Consider the following 13,971-nt stretch of genomic DNA (forward strand, 5'->3'; position numbering starts at 1 on the left):
TCCCCCCAGTCCGACTCGCAGACTCGGGAAGTCGTAGGTATCTCGTATTCTCGCCGGGCCAGATGTTGAATGTCGCACATACACCTACAGCAGGGTGAATTCATGTGACGACCACCCTGCATACAGAAACCCAAGGTCCTAGACCCCCGGGTCCCGAACCTTGAACGCGGTGTCCGAGCGAGGCCTGGACACCACAGGGACCTTTTCCTTGCCTTTTCCCTTGGGCTTCCCCTTCCCCTTTTTCTTGGGGGGGCTGTTGCTCCCTCCAGGCTCGCCCTGACCATGGGCTTGGACGTCAGGCACCGCCGAACGAGAAGGTCCGTGATCGGAAACCGGAGTGGGAGCCTGCCCGGCCAGGTTGGTGGCGCGTGGAGACCTCACAATGACTGGGCCGGCGGCGGCGTCTCCAGGATCGCCCCCGGGCTGGGAAGGTGCAATGTTGGCAGTGTCCTGCCCGGAGGACTCGGTCACAGTCACGCTGGTCGCCTGCGAGGAGGTCTCTGCATTTCCGCCGGGGGCGACGAATGGTGCTGCTTTCGGGTTGAGTGTGCTGTTAACTGCCAATGGAGACCGCGAGCAGCTCCCACTCTCCGTGTCGCTGGTGGCGGTGGGGTCTGCGACAGACCGGGCTGTGGCACCGTCTGGGTCACAGAGTTGCTGGACTGACAAGACGAACTGGGGCTGAGGCTGTGTGCTCAGAATATCGGGCACCGCGCTTGGTGGCGAGTTCTCTCGCGAGGACGGGCCGCTCCTGGCGGTCCAGTATGCGCTTGTTACACGGGAAACAGACGTCAAGGGTGGGTCGTCCTGGGAGGAAGGCCGGGAGGGAATGGCATGCGAAGTCATGCTGGTGGGTTTTGGGTGGCCTGGACCCTGGGTGTCAGGCTGTGCAGCAGACTGTGCCGATGCCTGTTCCGATGCTGGGGTCGGGCCCCGGGAGGGAGCCCGAGGGAATGGATCGAATCCCCTTGGCAGATTCCTGTAGGATCCGTGGGGCTTGTGCTGGCTAACGAGTGCCGGCGACTCATCCACCTCCTGGACTAGTTCACTATGCTGCTGTGCCGGCGGCTCATCCGCTGCAGGCATCGAATTAACCTCCTGTGCCGGCTCAGAGATGGTGGGGAGTCGCTCGCTGCCATAGCCCTGGGCTCTATGGATGTCGATCATCAGCTGATTGTTGCGACGCTTGGAGATGAGGATGGTTCCACCACGACGCTGGGTGAAGTGGTCTTCCTCTCCCTCTGATGCATCGTCCTCCTCAACCATGTCGGCCCACCTCGTCTTCTGTGTCGGAGCAGATGGTTGTTCCATGGCTGGGCGCTTGGGCATCTTCCCCCTGGCCTTGGCAGACAGATGCGACATCTCGCCTTCCTCCTGGGGAGTCTCATTTTGCTTGCCTTGGTGCGTGCCGTCCTGAGATGCCTGGTATGCGTGGTTCTGCTTCCAGGTCTTCTTCTTCTTAGGCTTCATCTTGCCGGCTTCGGGCTTGTTCCCCTTGTCCTCTTCCTATGAGGCTTTGGGGTTAACCAACTGCGAACGAGAAGGGCGGCCATCCGACGGTCCAGCCAGGACAGGCGACTTGACAATGTGTGAGAATGATGCTGCAGATAGGGAAGCATTGCTGCCGCCACCATTCTTGAATTTCTTGGTCCGTTTGCCCTTTCCGATCGTCTCGTGCTTGGCAGAAGAAGCGGGAGATGCAGGTCTCGAACCATAGGCAGACGCAGGCACTGTCAGATAACCCGAAGCCTTGTTATCTGGCATTGGGCCAGCACCAGAATCAGGACCAAACACAGCTTGAGACCTGGCATAGATCGTGGGCCGGCCATCTGGACCCCTTTGCAGCCACTCTGAAGGGAGACGCCGGGCTGAATCCTGCGTTGGCTTGCGATGAATCACAGTGCCAAAATCCTGCACGTCCGGATCAACATCAGGAAATCCCTCGAGGGTAGGTGAAGACGAAGGGGTTGGGGTCGCTCCCGAGCCTCGAGAGGGGCGGAGTCTGGAGGTCGACCTGCATGGGCTGCCCGTGCGGATGGCGTCATCAGGCTTGACCGGAAGATTCTTTGGCCGAGTCTTCCTCTGGCTTACGCTCATCGGCCGACTCAATGGGTTTCCAGTGGTAGGGCGGCTATCATTGCCGCTGTTATCACCATGGTGATCCCTGGTCTCTCGCTTGGGAGTATCTAGGGGGCCTGAACTGAGGACAAGATGGGTGGACTGGAGGGCCAGCCCCGGTCCGGGTTCACCGCCAAAACAGTCATCGGGTGACAAATCCATGGCCGCCGACGAAGTGTTCTCTGGTGGGGGCACTACAGGGCCGACCGGAGTCTGGTATCGTCTCGGCGCCGGATGTTTATGTTGCTGCTGTGCTGATGCAGTATCAGCTACCCCCGGCAGGTTGAATGGAGGTGGCGGCAACATGTGATGTGGCATTCCTGGCGGCATTCCATGTGGCATGTGGTGCGGCATGCCATGCATGCCTGGAATCATCATGCCAGGATGCATGTGTTGGGCCGGGAAATATCCATGGGGTGGGTAAGCCATTGCCTGGGGCTGAGTCCCTGGCGGTGGGAAGTGGCCCCGACCCATCGGAGGAGCCCAAAACGGCATTCCCCAAGGCGGCATCATGAACGGGTATGCTGGACCTTCGTGATATGGATTCAATTGATGCGATGGGTCGGCCTGTGTCGTAGCCTGTGTCGGGGCTTGAGACGGGGCTGGCGCTGGCGCCTGAGCTGGAGCCGGCGCTTGAGCCCGTGTCGGACCTTGTGCCTGTGCTTGAGATGAGGCTTGGACTGTAGCTTGAACCAGAGCTTGGGACTGTGTCGGGATCTGTCCCAGAGGTGCCTGTGTTGGAGGTGGTTGAGCCGGTCCAACACCAGATGTGATGGCCTGTCGAGTAGCCTTTGGTGGACGTGACTGAGCCGGACCACGTTTCCCATGAGATACGCCGCGATGGCCGACCTTTGGGGATCTCGGCCGGTAATATTTCGAGTAGTATGGAAAGTTGATCTTGAGATTCTCGGAGATAGGCAACAGTGTGAACTTGAACCCCTGCCTGGCAGCCCCAACTGCGTTTAGAGCCGCTCCTTCCTGTCGGAATCTATGTCCTCCATGTTAGCAACACAATCATGGCCTCTCATCACAACTGGACTGGCTTACCTAACAAGGGCTGTCGGAATCGAGCCCCTCTCATTGAGAGCTGCCTCCTCCACCATCCCATAGTTGCTGTCGAAGAAGTCCCGGATGACTTTGATAACTTCAGCCCGGCTCTGCGAGGAACGCAGGGTTATCCCAGCTACAAAAATTGTGCGGTGCTTTGGCTCGTAACGTCGGCACCTGCAATCTTCGTACGTGGTATCTGGACCATTCCGCGAAAGGTTCAGGCAAGTAGCTGGGGGGAGTTCTCGAATAGCCGACTGTGAGGAAGGAGACGCGCTTAGCGGATCATGGCCATGGTCCCTTTCCTTGGGGGCTTTGCGGGCCTTATTGTTGGCACTAGAGTGCCGATACATCTGGCCATGGAGTGGATCAAATGAGCCCTTGTCCTTCCAGCCAGTCTGGGCTTGGGATGCAGACTGGTCGTTACTCGATGGATGGGCGGCATCTGCAATTCCAGAGGCCTGGATCACTTCTTGCGGGCCATGATCATCTTGGTGCTGCAGAGCGGACTGCGATGCATCCGTTGGCAGGAGCGGAGCTAGATGCCATGTATCCATTTGGGGCAATGGAGCTGACTGCAATGCATGCACCGGGACCAGCACTGGCTGCGATGGATATGCCAGTGCCTGTGGAGCTGGCTGCAGATGGGATGATGCAGACGGCATACAGTTCTCCACGCCCTCGGGAATGCTGACCATAACCTCTGGACCTGGAGCCATCGGTCCACTCGGCTGAGAGTGTTGCTCTGTTCCGTAGCCATAAGCCTCGGTGGCTTCGTAGACAGGCTTCCCGCGTGCTGTTGGCAGGAGAGTAGGCGAGGCAGACTGAGTTCGGATCGGTATATCCTTCTTCTCAATCGGCAGCAGGCCATCCTGTGATCCCTCCTCTAGCTCTCCACTGCCATCCTGGGAGGCAGATGCACCTTCCGAATTATTGGCCGATTTGCTCAGGAGGTTCACTGGACGAGACAGCACGGCTGTCGGCTGATCAGACTTTGGATAATCGGGGATTGCCTCAATTGACGGAGCAATATCGTCGTTCGCAGGAAGTTCAGTTTCTTCTAAAACCACAAGTCAGCAATGCTCAACCAGTTGGCAAAACCAGAACATCAGGGAGAAAACGAAAGGAAATCCAATTAGCAGGGTGTGTATGTATGTATATGCATACATATGCGGATAGAAAGGGCACCTACCAATCCAGGCCCGGACATTCTTGGTTTGCTCTGCTCCTCCTTTGCGAGTGACCTTGGTGAAAAGGGGAGAATACGTGGTCTTGTACCAGTGAACAAGCTCGGAGCGGACTAGTGCTCTCGTCTCGGCAGAGACTCCAAGCAGTCCACCATCGATCCAGTCATAGGCAGCCATGATGTCGAGAACATCTGAATTAGAGTCCCAATACGACAGTTTGTCGCGGTTCGTCTTTGTCGTGAGCCATTTGTATACCCACTCAGACACAGCAGAGCGCTCGATCTCGGTTTTCTCAACCAAGCGGTAGATGACAAGCCAAAGGTTCCAAGCTCCGCTGTGCCACAAGTCTGCTGCATCAAAGAAGTTGTAGAGATCTGCCCACTGGCTTGGAGGTTTGACGTGGATAACCTCCTGGGGATAGCTGCGGCAAATGCTCTGCACCTTCTGAGCGATACGTTCTTCAGACCACTTCTCCAGCTTTCGCCGAGGGAGAATATGGGTCATGACTCGCTTCTCTGGATTGTTCCGACTGATGGAGAAGGCACATTTGGCATCCTCTGGCATGTTTGTGTAGAGGCTGACAAATGGCATTGGGACGTCCATCGACTCATCTTCAGTGAGCGCATAGACCGAATCAGCGGGGACGGGGACCGTGTATACGGCAGGATCAGGCTTATAGGACGCCATCATGGTAGAAGGTATCCGATACAGTAAAGCCGATGCAGGGAGAGGTAAAGATGTGACGAAGTGCAGAAGTGAAGGCGACTGTCAACAGACGCGAGAGGTGCAGAGTGGGTGAGGGAGAAGGTAGACAAGGCCTTTATCTCTGTGAGGGAATGTGAACAGTTGGAGGAATTAAGAAGGAAATCGTTCTCGCAGGGGTGCTCAAGGATATTCGGATGGAGTGTTTGGGAGATAGGAGGATGGAGGGCGTTTGCAGATTTTCTAGGGTGGACTGGCCAAGTGAAGGTGAAGGGGGTCAAGGGAACGTGATGCCAAAACCTGATAGGTCCTTGACAGGTAAAAGCGCTCCAAAGTACCTTGCACCCCTCAGAATCCAGGAGGCAGAAAATGGATGAATGGGAGAGAGTGGCCGCTATTCCTCTTTCGTCTTGAGGAGCCGGAGGACTGTTGTCTTGGTGACGCGGTATGTCGCGTAGCCAGTATCTCTGTGATGATATTCCGCCGGAGTACTAGGAATCTCACCAAGTACCCTGTGAAGGTGTGCAGAAGGAGGGAGAGCAGCCTCAATATCCTTTTACCAGATTAAAATCAGTTTCATATCTCCTCCCCCTCTTGCAGCGGCAGTGCAATGATCTTACCTGGAGGATATCAGGGGCGAATGTCGATGATGTCGGTGATGTCTGCAACCTTGGGTAGAAAACAAAGCGATATGTGCGAGAGGTAGTGCTTGTCGGCGAGAGATTTCTCTTTGTATAAATGGAGGTTAGTATCTGTACAGTCTTGGGTGACTGAGGTCTGGCTGGTCTGCTGTATCGAGGGCTGTCTTCACTGCGGAGCAAGGGTCGCAGGGAAAGAAATACCTTTGGTTTACTTGTCTTGGGAAGATGGAGATCTCCTCAATATCGCCGTGGCACAAGAAGGGAAGATATCTTTTTGCTCGGGGTGTAGTGCGAAGTTGATGTTTTGGGTTTTCGGGTTTCCGGTTTGTGGTGGTTGTCTTTTGAAAGTCGCCACAAAGGTCCGTAAACACGGCGAGGAAAGTAAGGTGACAGTTCCCCGGTCAACATGTCACTTGTGAGAAAGTGAAGTACTTGACCTACAAGCCCTGGCCATAAGGCAGCCAAAATCCTCAACCCCCCTTTTTATCGGAACCCAAGCAAATCGACAGCGATAGTGGGATCCAAAAGAATGGCCCTCGCACCTGGGGCGAGGAAAGGGGAAATGGGGAAAATATGATTTCCATCTTGGCTACCCCTGAGACCCATACATCAATATCTCAAGGAATGCAGCAAGCCTGGCCACTGGCCAGCTCACATTAAAACATCATCACTGCACCGGTGTCACTCAGCTTCATTATCGCCGCCAGGACTCCCCAGCAACTACATCACTGCCCCAGATCACTCAACCCTGCAACAGTTCTCACCCCATTTAAAAATATGTGCGTCCATTCATGGTATCCATACAACGAGTTGAGAGTATTCGTACAAAGAAGACTGAAATAGCAATGTAGAGTCAAGACCTCTAAGTCTTGGGGAGGGCATTCAGCATCTTCAATATCTCTGACTCGTTGTCCCCAGCATATGCTTTCCCATTGTTCCAATCAACAGTCTATACAGGTCAAGTCAGCAAGGACGTCCATCAACAGTTGGTGAGGGGATTGCAGCAAGAGCAAGATCTTACCACCGGCCTTTGGAAATTGCTGTTGCTCTCCCTGAACTTCTTCAGAGCCTCATTCTCCGTGTGTGCACCCTTGACTACAGTAGGAATGGCAGCCTTCCCAACATACTCGAGGATAGTCTTGAGCTGGTCCGCCGTGGGCTGCTCCTCGGTGACGTTGAGCTCAAACTCCTGCCGCTCGATGCTGCTTTGGGAAGAATGGTCGCTGGCCTGGTCCTCGGTGGCAGTCTCACTGGCATTGGCTGAGACCTGCTTCAGAAGGGTTGCTACCCTTGTCGATGCCGGGGAGTTGGCCTTGTGGAACAAGGTGACGATGTCGAGAGATTTGTGCTAGAGGAGGTCAGTGTCGAATCCCATAACTCCAAACCTCAGACTCAAATGGGAAGAAGTGCTGCTTACGAATCGAAACATTTTGACAGCCTGTGATGCTTCAATGCCAATGTGTGTGTTTTAAAAGTCGTACGAGTTGTCGAACTGGAGGTCGAATAGCATGAAAATAATGATGTCAGATGAAAGCTCTTGATGCAACCTACGAATAGGACGTGCCCATTGGGAGCTTGGGCCATGTGGCGTAGCCATGCGGCTAAGAGCTTTTCAGCCCCATCCCACGTCCAATTGTCTGTGGCCCCCACCCTCGGCCTGAACTCCCTTCGATTCTAAACCTCTAAAGTCTTATTAGGAATTGGTTTCGTTGCTTTGACTGTCCTGGAAACTAACCTTGTATTTCGGATGATTTCCGAGCTGACTATCCTTTGCATTCCTTTACATCGACTTCTTGTATCGCTGGTAGGAGAACGAGTCAGGCCCATCCACTGCGTTTAATTATGACGTACCTACTCCACAGGGTTGCCAGCCATGGTAGGAAAACGGACATCATCTAAGTCTCCAGTAACACACGCTGTTGATGATCCCTAGAAGCTTCTCTTCTAGTAGATGACGTAGAAACAGTGGAGACGTGAGATGTTTATATATTCAAGACGGCGCCTGGATGCCGCGGATTTTCAACAAGCAATCTTCTTTTTTTTTTTGGTGCTGTACACCATACTACTTCCATCGTCATCGAGTAATAAGATATCATCAATACCCCTCCCAATATGTCGAGCAGTTCAGCATACTCCAATGTAGGCGACAGGCGCGTCTACGAGGCGGGCGACCAGCGAAACGTGAGCAAGGCAGACGTCGAGAAGCACGACCAACACCACATAGGCAATCTCAAAGCACATCAACCCACCGACTCCCGTAAGCCTCGAGGCCTTCCAAATGCCACTGTGCGTGCTTGTGCGTTTGACTGACACCGTCCAAGAGGACCAGAGAACCATTGCCAACCGTCTCGCGGCTGCAGAGGTATGTCGAGCAGAGGCCTGGCGTTGTACACATTCTAAGCTAATATCCCGTTACCTAGCAAGCGCCCGAGCCAGGTGATGACGCCGAGACGGCGGCGTCAAAGAAGGATCCGACTCTACCGGTAACTACATCCCCAGTCCGAGAGAAGATTAATGACCGACGAGAAACCTCAGGCCAAGATGCATGGAAATGAGCCTTCCCGAGGCGCAAAAATTGACGCCGAGCTTCAGGCTGAGGATGAGGCGGCGTTGAGGAAGAAGGCTGATAGTGTGCCAGGGAAGAAGTATTGAGTTTCACACATGCCTGGGCGAAAATGTCTGGCATGGGGAGTTTGGTTCTTCAATACTTCTTTTTATGCTCCTCCCATATGTGTATGAACAATCGAGGTGGTCTCGGGCACTTCGGTGTAACATATAAATAAATTGAAATCATACGGCATTGGGCGAAGGTGTTCCATTGTTGCTAACCTGGGACTCGTGTGATCAGGACCTACCTGTGGTATCCCTCCTTACTCAAATGTATGCAGAGCCCCCAGCCCCAGTTGAACGTCATTCCACAAGAATCTCCGCTGTAGACCAAGATCAAGGCCTTCTACGTTTCCACGCGTGCTCAAGGCACATATCCAGGCCTTTCCCCGTTCAAAATTCTGCCTTGCAATCAGAATTAGCCAGAGCGCCAAAAACCAATTGATTGTTCAGCGAGACGTGGAGAAATGGGACAATGGTGTTCATTCAGAATATGTAAGAATTGAATTTCATATAACCATCGGATATAGCGACCCCGGCGAGGGTGCCATCCGGGAGGTATCAATCGCAAATTTCTCTCATCATATGAAGCAGGGGAAAGAAGTGAGGTGGAGGTGTATTTGCAACACATACCTTTATTGGTTAGCAACTTAGTGTGATGCAGGGCGTATCGCACCGAGTTTGCATCTCAGCGAGGCGAGGAAAGTCGCAACGTAATGTGGAAAAGAAACAGAAAGAATTTTGGACACCAAAAAATTTGCGGTGGTTTTATAGGTCGTGGTGGTCCGTGCGTATTGGACCAAGGCCGTTGTGCAGCTGGCAGACTGGCACCAGATGACAGATAAGAAAGAAACGGACTGTAGCAAAATGGACGGAGGGTAATAGTAAACAGCGAGGCAGCATCGCCTGCATATATTTTCTTGTCATGACGAGGCTGTATCTGCTTTGAATATCTCTCCCTTGGTTTTCAAATTTCCTTGCTGGTATACTCATTTGATTCCAAGCATAATTTGCAATTTCCAAATCCAAATTCTTCCCAAAACCCCTGAGGTGTTGACTCCGCCGTCGCAGTAGATTTTGCCCTGCAAATAGGTGATCTATTCCGTAGACCCAGTATATTCATGACCCTGTCCTCCTGTCGTAAGTGTTGTCGGTCTGGGAGCCCTTCAATTTTGTGGTCAAGAAAATAAAAGCATAGAAACGGTAACGCCACGCTCCTCATCGAGACAGAAGATTTGTCTCCGTAAACCGTGACCCATAAAGTACTTGTACAAATCCACGGTGTAAACCGCGGAACGTGGAAAAAGGAATGCTAGGAAAGAAGACCCAAAGTCGCATTGACTGCTCTTGCTTTCCGGGGCCATAGGGTGTCACTGACAAACGCCAAGGATGCAGATTAGATGCTTGGTGGAATGGTGGAGTATCTCGCGAGACACGAAATGACCAAAAAGGAAGGATGAAAACAAAAAGAAACATAGTGCTAGTAATGAATGACGGGCAGGGCCCTTAACCCCAGATAGGGACATGACGATAAGCCGGGGAGTTGTAGCTGTGTAACACCCGGTACGGTACCACCCCTGGATTACCGTATCCGTTGCCCACGCTGCGATTCCGGTGGTGTCCACGAGGAACGTATGGGTATCGGCCGTATTGATCCCATTGTTGCGATGCAGGACCGAATTGATGGCTGGTCCAAGGATCGAGTTGAGGCGGTGGGGGAGCGGTATATCCATTTGACATGGATGGGGCGAAGCCACTGCGCTGACTACGGCCGAAGTCATCGTGGCTCGATCGGTGTCTGAGTGGTGGGGGAGCGCTGGGAGGAGCTCGGTACGCCTGGGCACTGGATGGCCGCTGAACCCATCGGCCATTGTGGCTCTGACTGGAAGAAAGCGAGTTGGCTCTGCCGCCGTGCTCAGACGAAGACCTATTCGATCGGCCAGAGAAATCATGATCGACCTGAACCTCCCAGTTCGGGGCCATCTGCTGAGACCCAGCGTACTGCTGGGGCCTATGGAGTGATAGAGACCTTCGGGGGTTCTGTGGCGGAATGGGAGGCGGAGAGCTCAACATCTCTTCAACGCTCAGGGCCACGGCTTGCTGAAATGGCGGATAGCTTTCTCGGCTGACTTTACGAGTCAGTGTCGGGCCATTCGACGAGGGATAACTATGAATCTCCTCGCGGCTGGCCTTACGAGACAATGCTTGTTGGGCAGGATCGGCGTGGGCGGGCTGTTGTCGCAGCGATGGGGGAACCCTCAGAGACATTGGCCTCCTCGTCATCATACTGACGGGAGGCGGGGCATTCAGCCGTTTCGGAGGATCCAGCTCCCTTGGCAAGAGAGGACTCGGTAGGTAAGCGATGCCCGGATCAGCAAGAGACGTGGATGACTTGGATTTGTGTGGCATTTTTCGGATGTTCCAGTTCCTGTCCGAGGAAGATGTCAGGCTCATGGTCCTGCCAGGCTTTGTTGGCGAGAAGTAAGCGTGCTGCCCATCCGCCATGGCTTTTAGTGCCGCGTCATACGCGTTGTCACCCAGGATATTGTTGAGCGAGTTGTACGAGATTAGCTCGGCTTCGACAGGGGGACTCGCATCGCGCTCGTCATCTCTCGGCAATTCCCTCTCTCTCAAAGATAAATGCCGGGTGGGAACAGGTTTCCGCGTGATTGGCTTCCCAGAGAACAGATGAGCAGCCGCGTGGGCAATTGGGGCAGGTAGCTCCAGGACGGCATGCTTCCGGGGCGGATCCTTGGTCTCAGTCGTCTCGTCAGAAGGCATCTCAGCAACTGTGGGCACAGAGGGGACGCCGGCCAAGGCATCAAGGCTCTGCTCAAAACTATCCACGCTGAAGATTGTCTTGAGGGTATCCCTACTCAGTTGCGGCTTCAATGCGAGTCGCTTGGCAGCGGTAGGGAACAGCCCGTTGTGCTCACGCAACTTGGTTTCTACATCCCGCGGGATGGATGGGATGGCGGTCTTGTCGAGGGCGTGCGTGGCATGGACCATTGGTGGGCCGTTAGAAGCCCGGCGCGCGCTGCTCAAAAGCCTCTGAAGCTTGGTTGGCTTGTGTGATCCGCTTCCGATGCTGAGAGCAGAAGTAGAAGTATCCGACTTGCCACTTAGCGGGGTTTTGGGCGAAGAGACTGGAGACTTTTGCACGCTGTCGCTCGACCGCAGACTGAGGATTGGCGACGGAGTGTGTCTGGATTGCCGAGACATACTTAGGGAAGAGAGCCGGGATTCTTTAGCCCGCACACTTCCATGGAGGCTCTTTCCCATGCCTGAGCCATTGGCCTTGGAAGGGGACCTCGCAATGTAGTCTTTCGGCGGCACAGGAGGAGGGGGTGCCTCTCGCACAGGTGGGTGCATAGCAAGTTCGTTCGACATCAACACCACCGGGCTGCGTGGAGGGTTCTCGTTGCTTTCGCTTGAAGCAAACTTTGACTTTGTCAGCATGAGCTTCTGGTCGAGAGACTGAGAGAATTCATTTTCCGGCATGCTTTGCTTCGAATTGTTGAACGACCGTAGGGACACGTTAGAACCGTAGCCCGAGTCCGCCTTGGTCAGCGGCCGGTGCGAGTATTCGGACGAGGGGCTGGCAGTGGAGACAAACCCACTGTCTGTCCTTGCTATGTGCTCGAGGCGCGTTTTCGAGTCGTCTGTCACTGCTTCCGACACCGATCTGGCATTGGGATCCAAACGTACGTCCAAAGTCTCGACTGTAGGATACTCGGGATGGCCATCTTCCTCAAATAGCTGGTCCTCCAGAGCAGTGTGTTTGGATGTGGTTTGAAGCTCGGGGCTGGCGGGCCTGGAGTCAAGCAAGGAGAACGGGGAGAACGCTATCTCGGCCAGGTACTCCGGTATCGCCTGCGTGACCTCGGTGATGATGGGAGACAAGCCTTTGACAATTGAACCTGAATCCGACTTGTCCTTTCCGGAAACTGCGTCTTGGAAGGATATGGCGATGGGGCTGAGATCCAAGGCAAGGGGTCGGGGTGATTGGATCCCCACCGACGATTCTGATGCTGCGTATCCCCTGTCACCCGGGGTCCACCCTGCCTCACCCTGTGATGCAAGAACCGGCGACTGCGTAAAGTAATCTACCTGGTGCCTAGAGGCATCTTGGTCGATCTCTTCCCTCCTATGGGACTTGCCCGGTTCAGGGCTGCCAGGGCTAGCAGCACCATTTGTGATTCGGAGTGAGCCTAGCTTATAAGCTCCGATTGATTGATAGTCATCTTCACAAGGCGTCACCACTCGTGGCACAGAGTACTCATCTGTTAGCCGCGGAGGCATCGAGACTATAACACTCCTGGTTGACTCAAAGGACTGCATCCGCGAGAGGCTTGGTGTCGGGGGATGGCTGTAGCGGAAATTCGGCAACGATGGAGCAGGGCTTTCACGGGCGCGTGTTGCCACGCCTGGTGTCTGTATTATTGACCGCCTCCGGACTGGAGTGTACAGTGACAAGTCCGAGTTTGCTCGGCTTATCGGTGTACTCGCGGCCTGGCGCTTGGTAGGGTTCGAGCTCTTCCATGTCACCTCGGAAATCGTTCCCATTCTGTTCTCCGACATTGTGGTGGCTTGTTCAAATGGCGCGTCCTCAGCGACGTTTAATAGCCTCTTCGCCTCGTAGGATCCCATGTCGTAATTCCACGATGTGCGTGAACCGGCAAGTGGCCAGCTGCGACAGAGTAAGCGTTAGTTACAGTGAACCAGGACGGGGTTGAGAGCCGGGACCCGACTTACTGTTCGGTGCCCTGTGGTCCATATTGCGAGCCAAGTGAGGACTCGTAGGGCATAGAGTTTGCCCTGCTTAGCTTGTCCGCCGTGCGTGAATTCCTCCTTCCAAGACCGCTATGCCGACTTCGCGATTTGCCTGACGTCCCCTGCGAAGACAGGGAGCGGAACAGGCTCCAACTTCTAGGCTCCCTCTGCTGGACGGTCACCACCATCACCATTTGATCCGCCGGGTGTTCGAGACCCCTAGAGCCGTCCAAGGTGACAGCAGAGGTTGGTGTTGTTGGGGGTGCTTCGGGCGAGAGAGGGAGGGGTTGAGAGCTCAGGCGGGGGTAGGAGAAGCGTTCTGTGCTGTTCGACAAGCCATTGGGGCTTAACAGGCCAGCTGTAGCGTAGTTGCCCGTTCGAGGCTTAGAGAGCTTATGTGTTGGCCGTCGATGGACATCGGCGGAGGGAGCGTTCCCCATGGCGGCGTTGGTGTGTTGTGGGGACGAGGCGGGTCAACGGGTTGAGATTACTATGCCGATATTGAAACTTCCATGCCGCAAATCCGACCCCGTGGCCAGCAAGCGGTGACACACGGCTTCATGTATATGAGGGCACGCGAGAGTCAAGTGCTCGCGGAAGAATTGAGGACAAGGGGGATCGGAGCGCAGGTTAAAGAGGTCGGGTGGGGGGAAGGGGGGTGGGAAGCCAGGAGCTAGAAATAAGAGACGAGGAAACAAAAGATGCAGGGCGAATCCACCAGAAACCTGCCTGGCTGGCTTCAGGAAAAATAAGAATCGCAGATGGGGCAATGGCTGGCAGGAGAATGGGAGGCAGGAGGCAGGATTCGAAGCAGAGGTGCAGAACATGTAGCAAGGCAAGGTCCGTCTCAAGAAGCAGGCTGGGAAGACGCCCAGCTACTTGGGTCGGCAGGTACC

At 54.5% G+C, this 13,971-nt stretch overlaps 5 protein-coding genes across 5 annotated transcripts; 1 reads left to right on the forward strand and 4 right to left on the reverse strand.

Moving 5' to 3' along the window:
* Positions 1–103: 103 nt before the first annotated feature.
* QBC33DRAFT_241546 (uncharacterized protein) lies at positions 104–1,948 on the reverse strand. The gene has a single exon (XM_060422917.1). The coding sequence runs from the start codon at positions 1,468–1,470 to the stop codon at positions 139–141; it is 1,332 nt and encodes a 443-aa protein (XP_060279782.1). The 5' UTR covers positions 1,471–1,948; the 3' UTR covers positions 104–138.
* On the reverse strand, positions 1,323–5,396 carry QBC33DRAFT_241498 (uncharacterized protein). Its single transcript, XM_060422916.1, has 3 exons — positions 4,358–5,396; positions 3,166–4,222; positions 1,323–3,106 (listed from the first exon to the last, which is right to left on the reverse strand). Exons 1-3 carry the CDS (start codon positions 5,040–5,042, stop codon positions 1,507–1,509), a joined length of 3,342 nt encoding a protein of 1,113 aa, XP_060279783.1. The 5' UTR covers positions 5,043–5,396; the 3' UTR covers positions 1,323–1,506.
* A 1,161-nt stretch (positions 5,397–6,557) lies between these two features.
* QBC33DRAFT_580965 (putative redox protein fmp46) lies at positions 6,558–7,124 on the reverse strand (the record flags this gene model as incomplete). Its single annotated transcript, XM_060431236.1, has 3 exons — positions 6,558–6,644; positions 6,717–7,043; positions 7,113–7,124. The coding sequence occupies 3 exons, from the start codon at positions 7,122–7,124 to the stop codon at positions 6,558–6,560; spliced, it is 426 nt and encodes a 141-aa protein (XP_060279784.1).
* A 270-nt stretch (positions 7,125–7,394) lies between these two features.
* QBC33DRAFT_549354 (uncharacterized protein) lies at positions 7,395–8,503 on the forward strand. Its single transcript, XM_060428963.1, has 4 exons — positions 7,395–7,952; positions 8,017–8,057; positions 8,116–8,178; positions 8,231–8,503. Exons 1-4 carry the CDS (start codon positions 7,808–7,810, stop codon positions 8,345–8,347), a joined length of 366 nt encoding a protein of 121 aa, XP_060279785.1. The 5' UTR covers positions 7,395–7,807; the 3' UTR covers positions 8,348–8,503.
* Positions 8,504–9,474: 971 nt separating this feature from the next.
* On the reverse strand, positions 9,475–13,893 carry QBC33DRAFT_240837 (uncharacterized protein). Its single transcript, XM_060422912.1, has 2 exons — positions 13,058–13,893; positions 9,475–12,992 (listed from the first exon to the last, which is right to left on the reverse strand). Exons 1-2 carry the CDS (start codon positions 13,513–13,515, stop codon positions 9,809–9,811), a joined length of 3,642 nt encoding a protein of 1,213 aa, XP_060279786.1. The 5' UTR covers positions 13,516–13,893; the 3' UTR covers positions 9,475–9,808.
* Positions 13,894–13,971: the final 78 nt, after the last annotated feature.

Source organism: Phialemonium atrogriseum (genome assembly GCF_030411735.1).
Source record: "Phialemonium atrogriseum strain 8032-3 unplaced genomic scaffold QBC33scaffold_30, whole genome shotgun sequence".
NCBI lineage: Eukaryota > Fungi > Ascomycota > Sordariomycetes > Cephalothecales > Cephalothecaceae > Phialemonium > Phialemonium atrogriseum.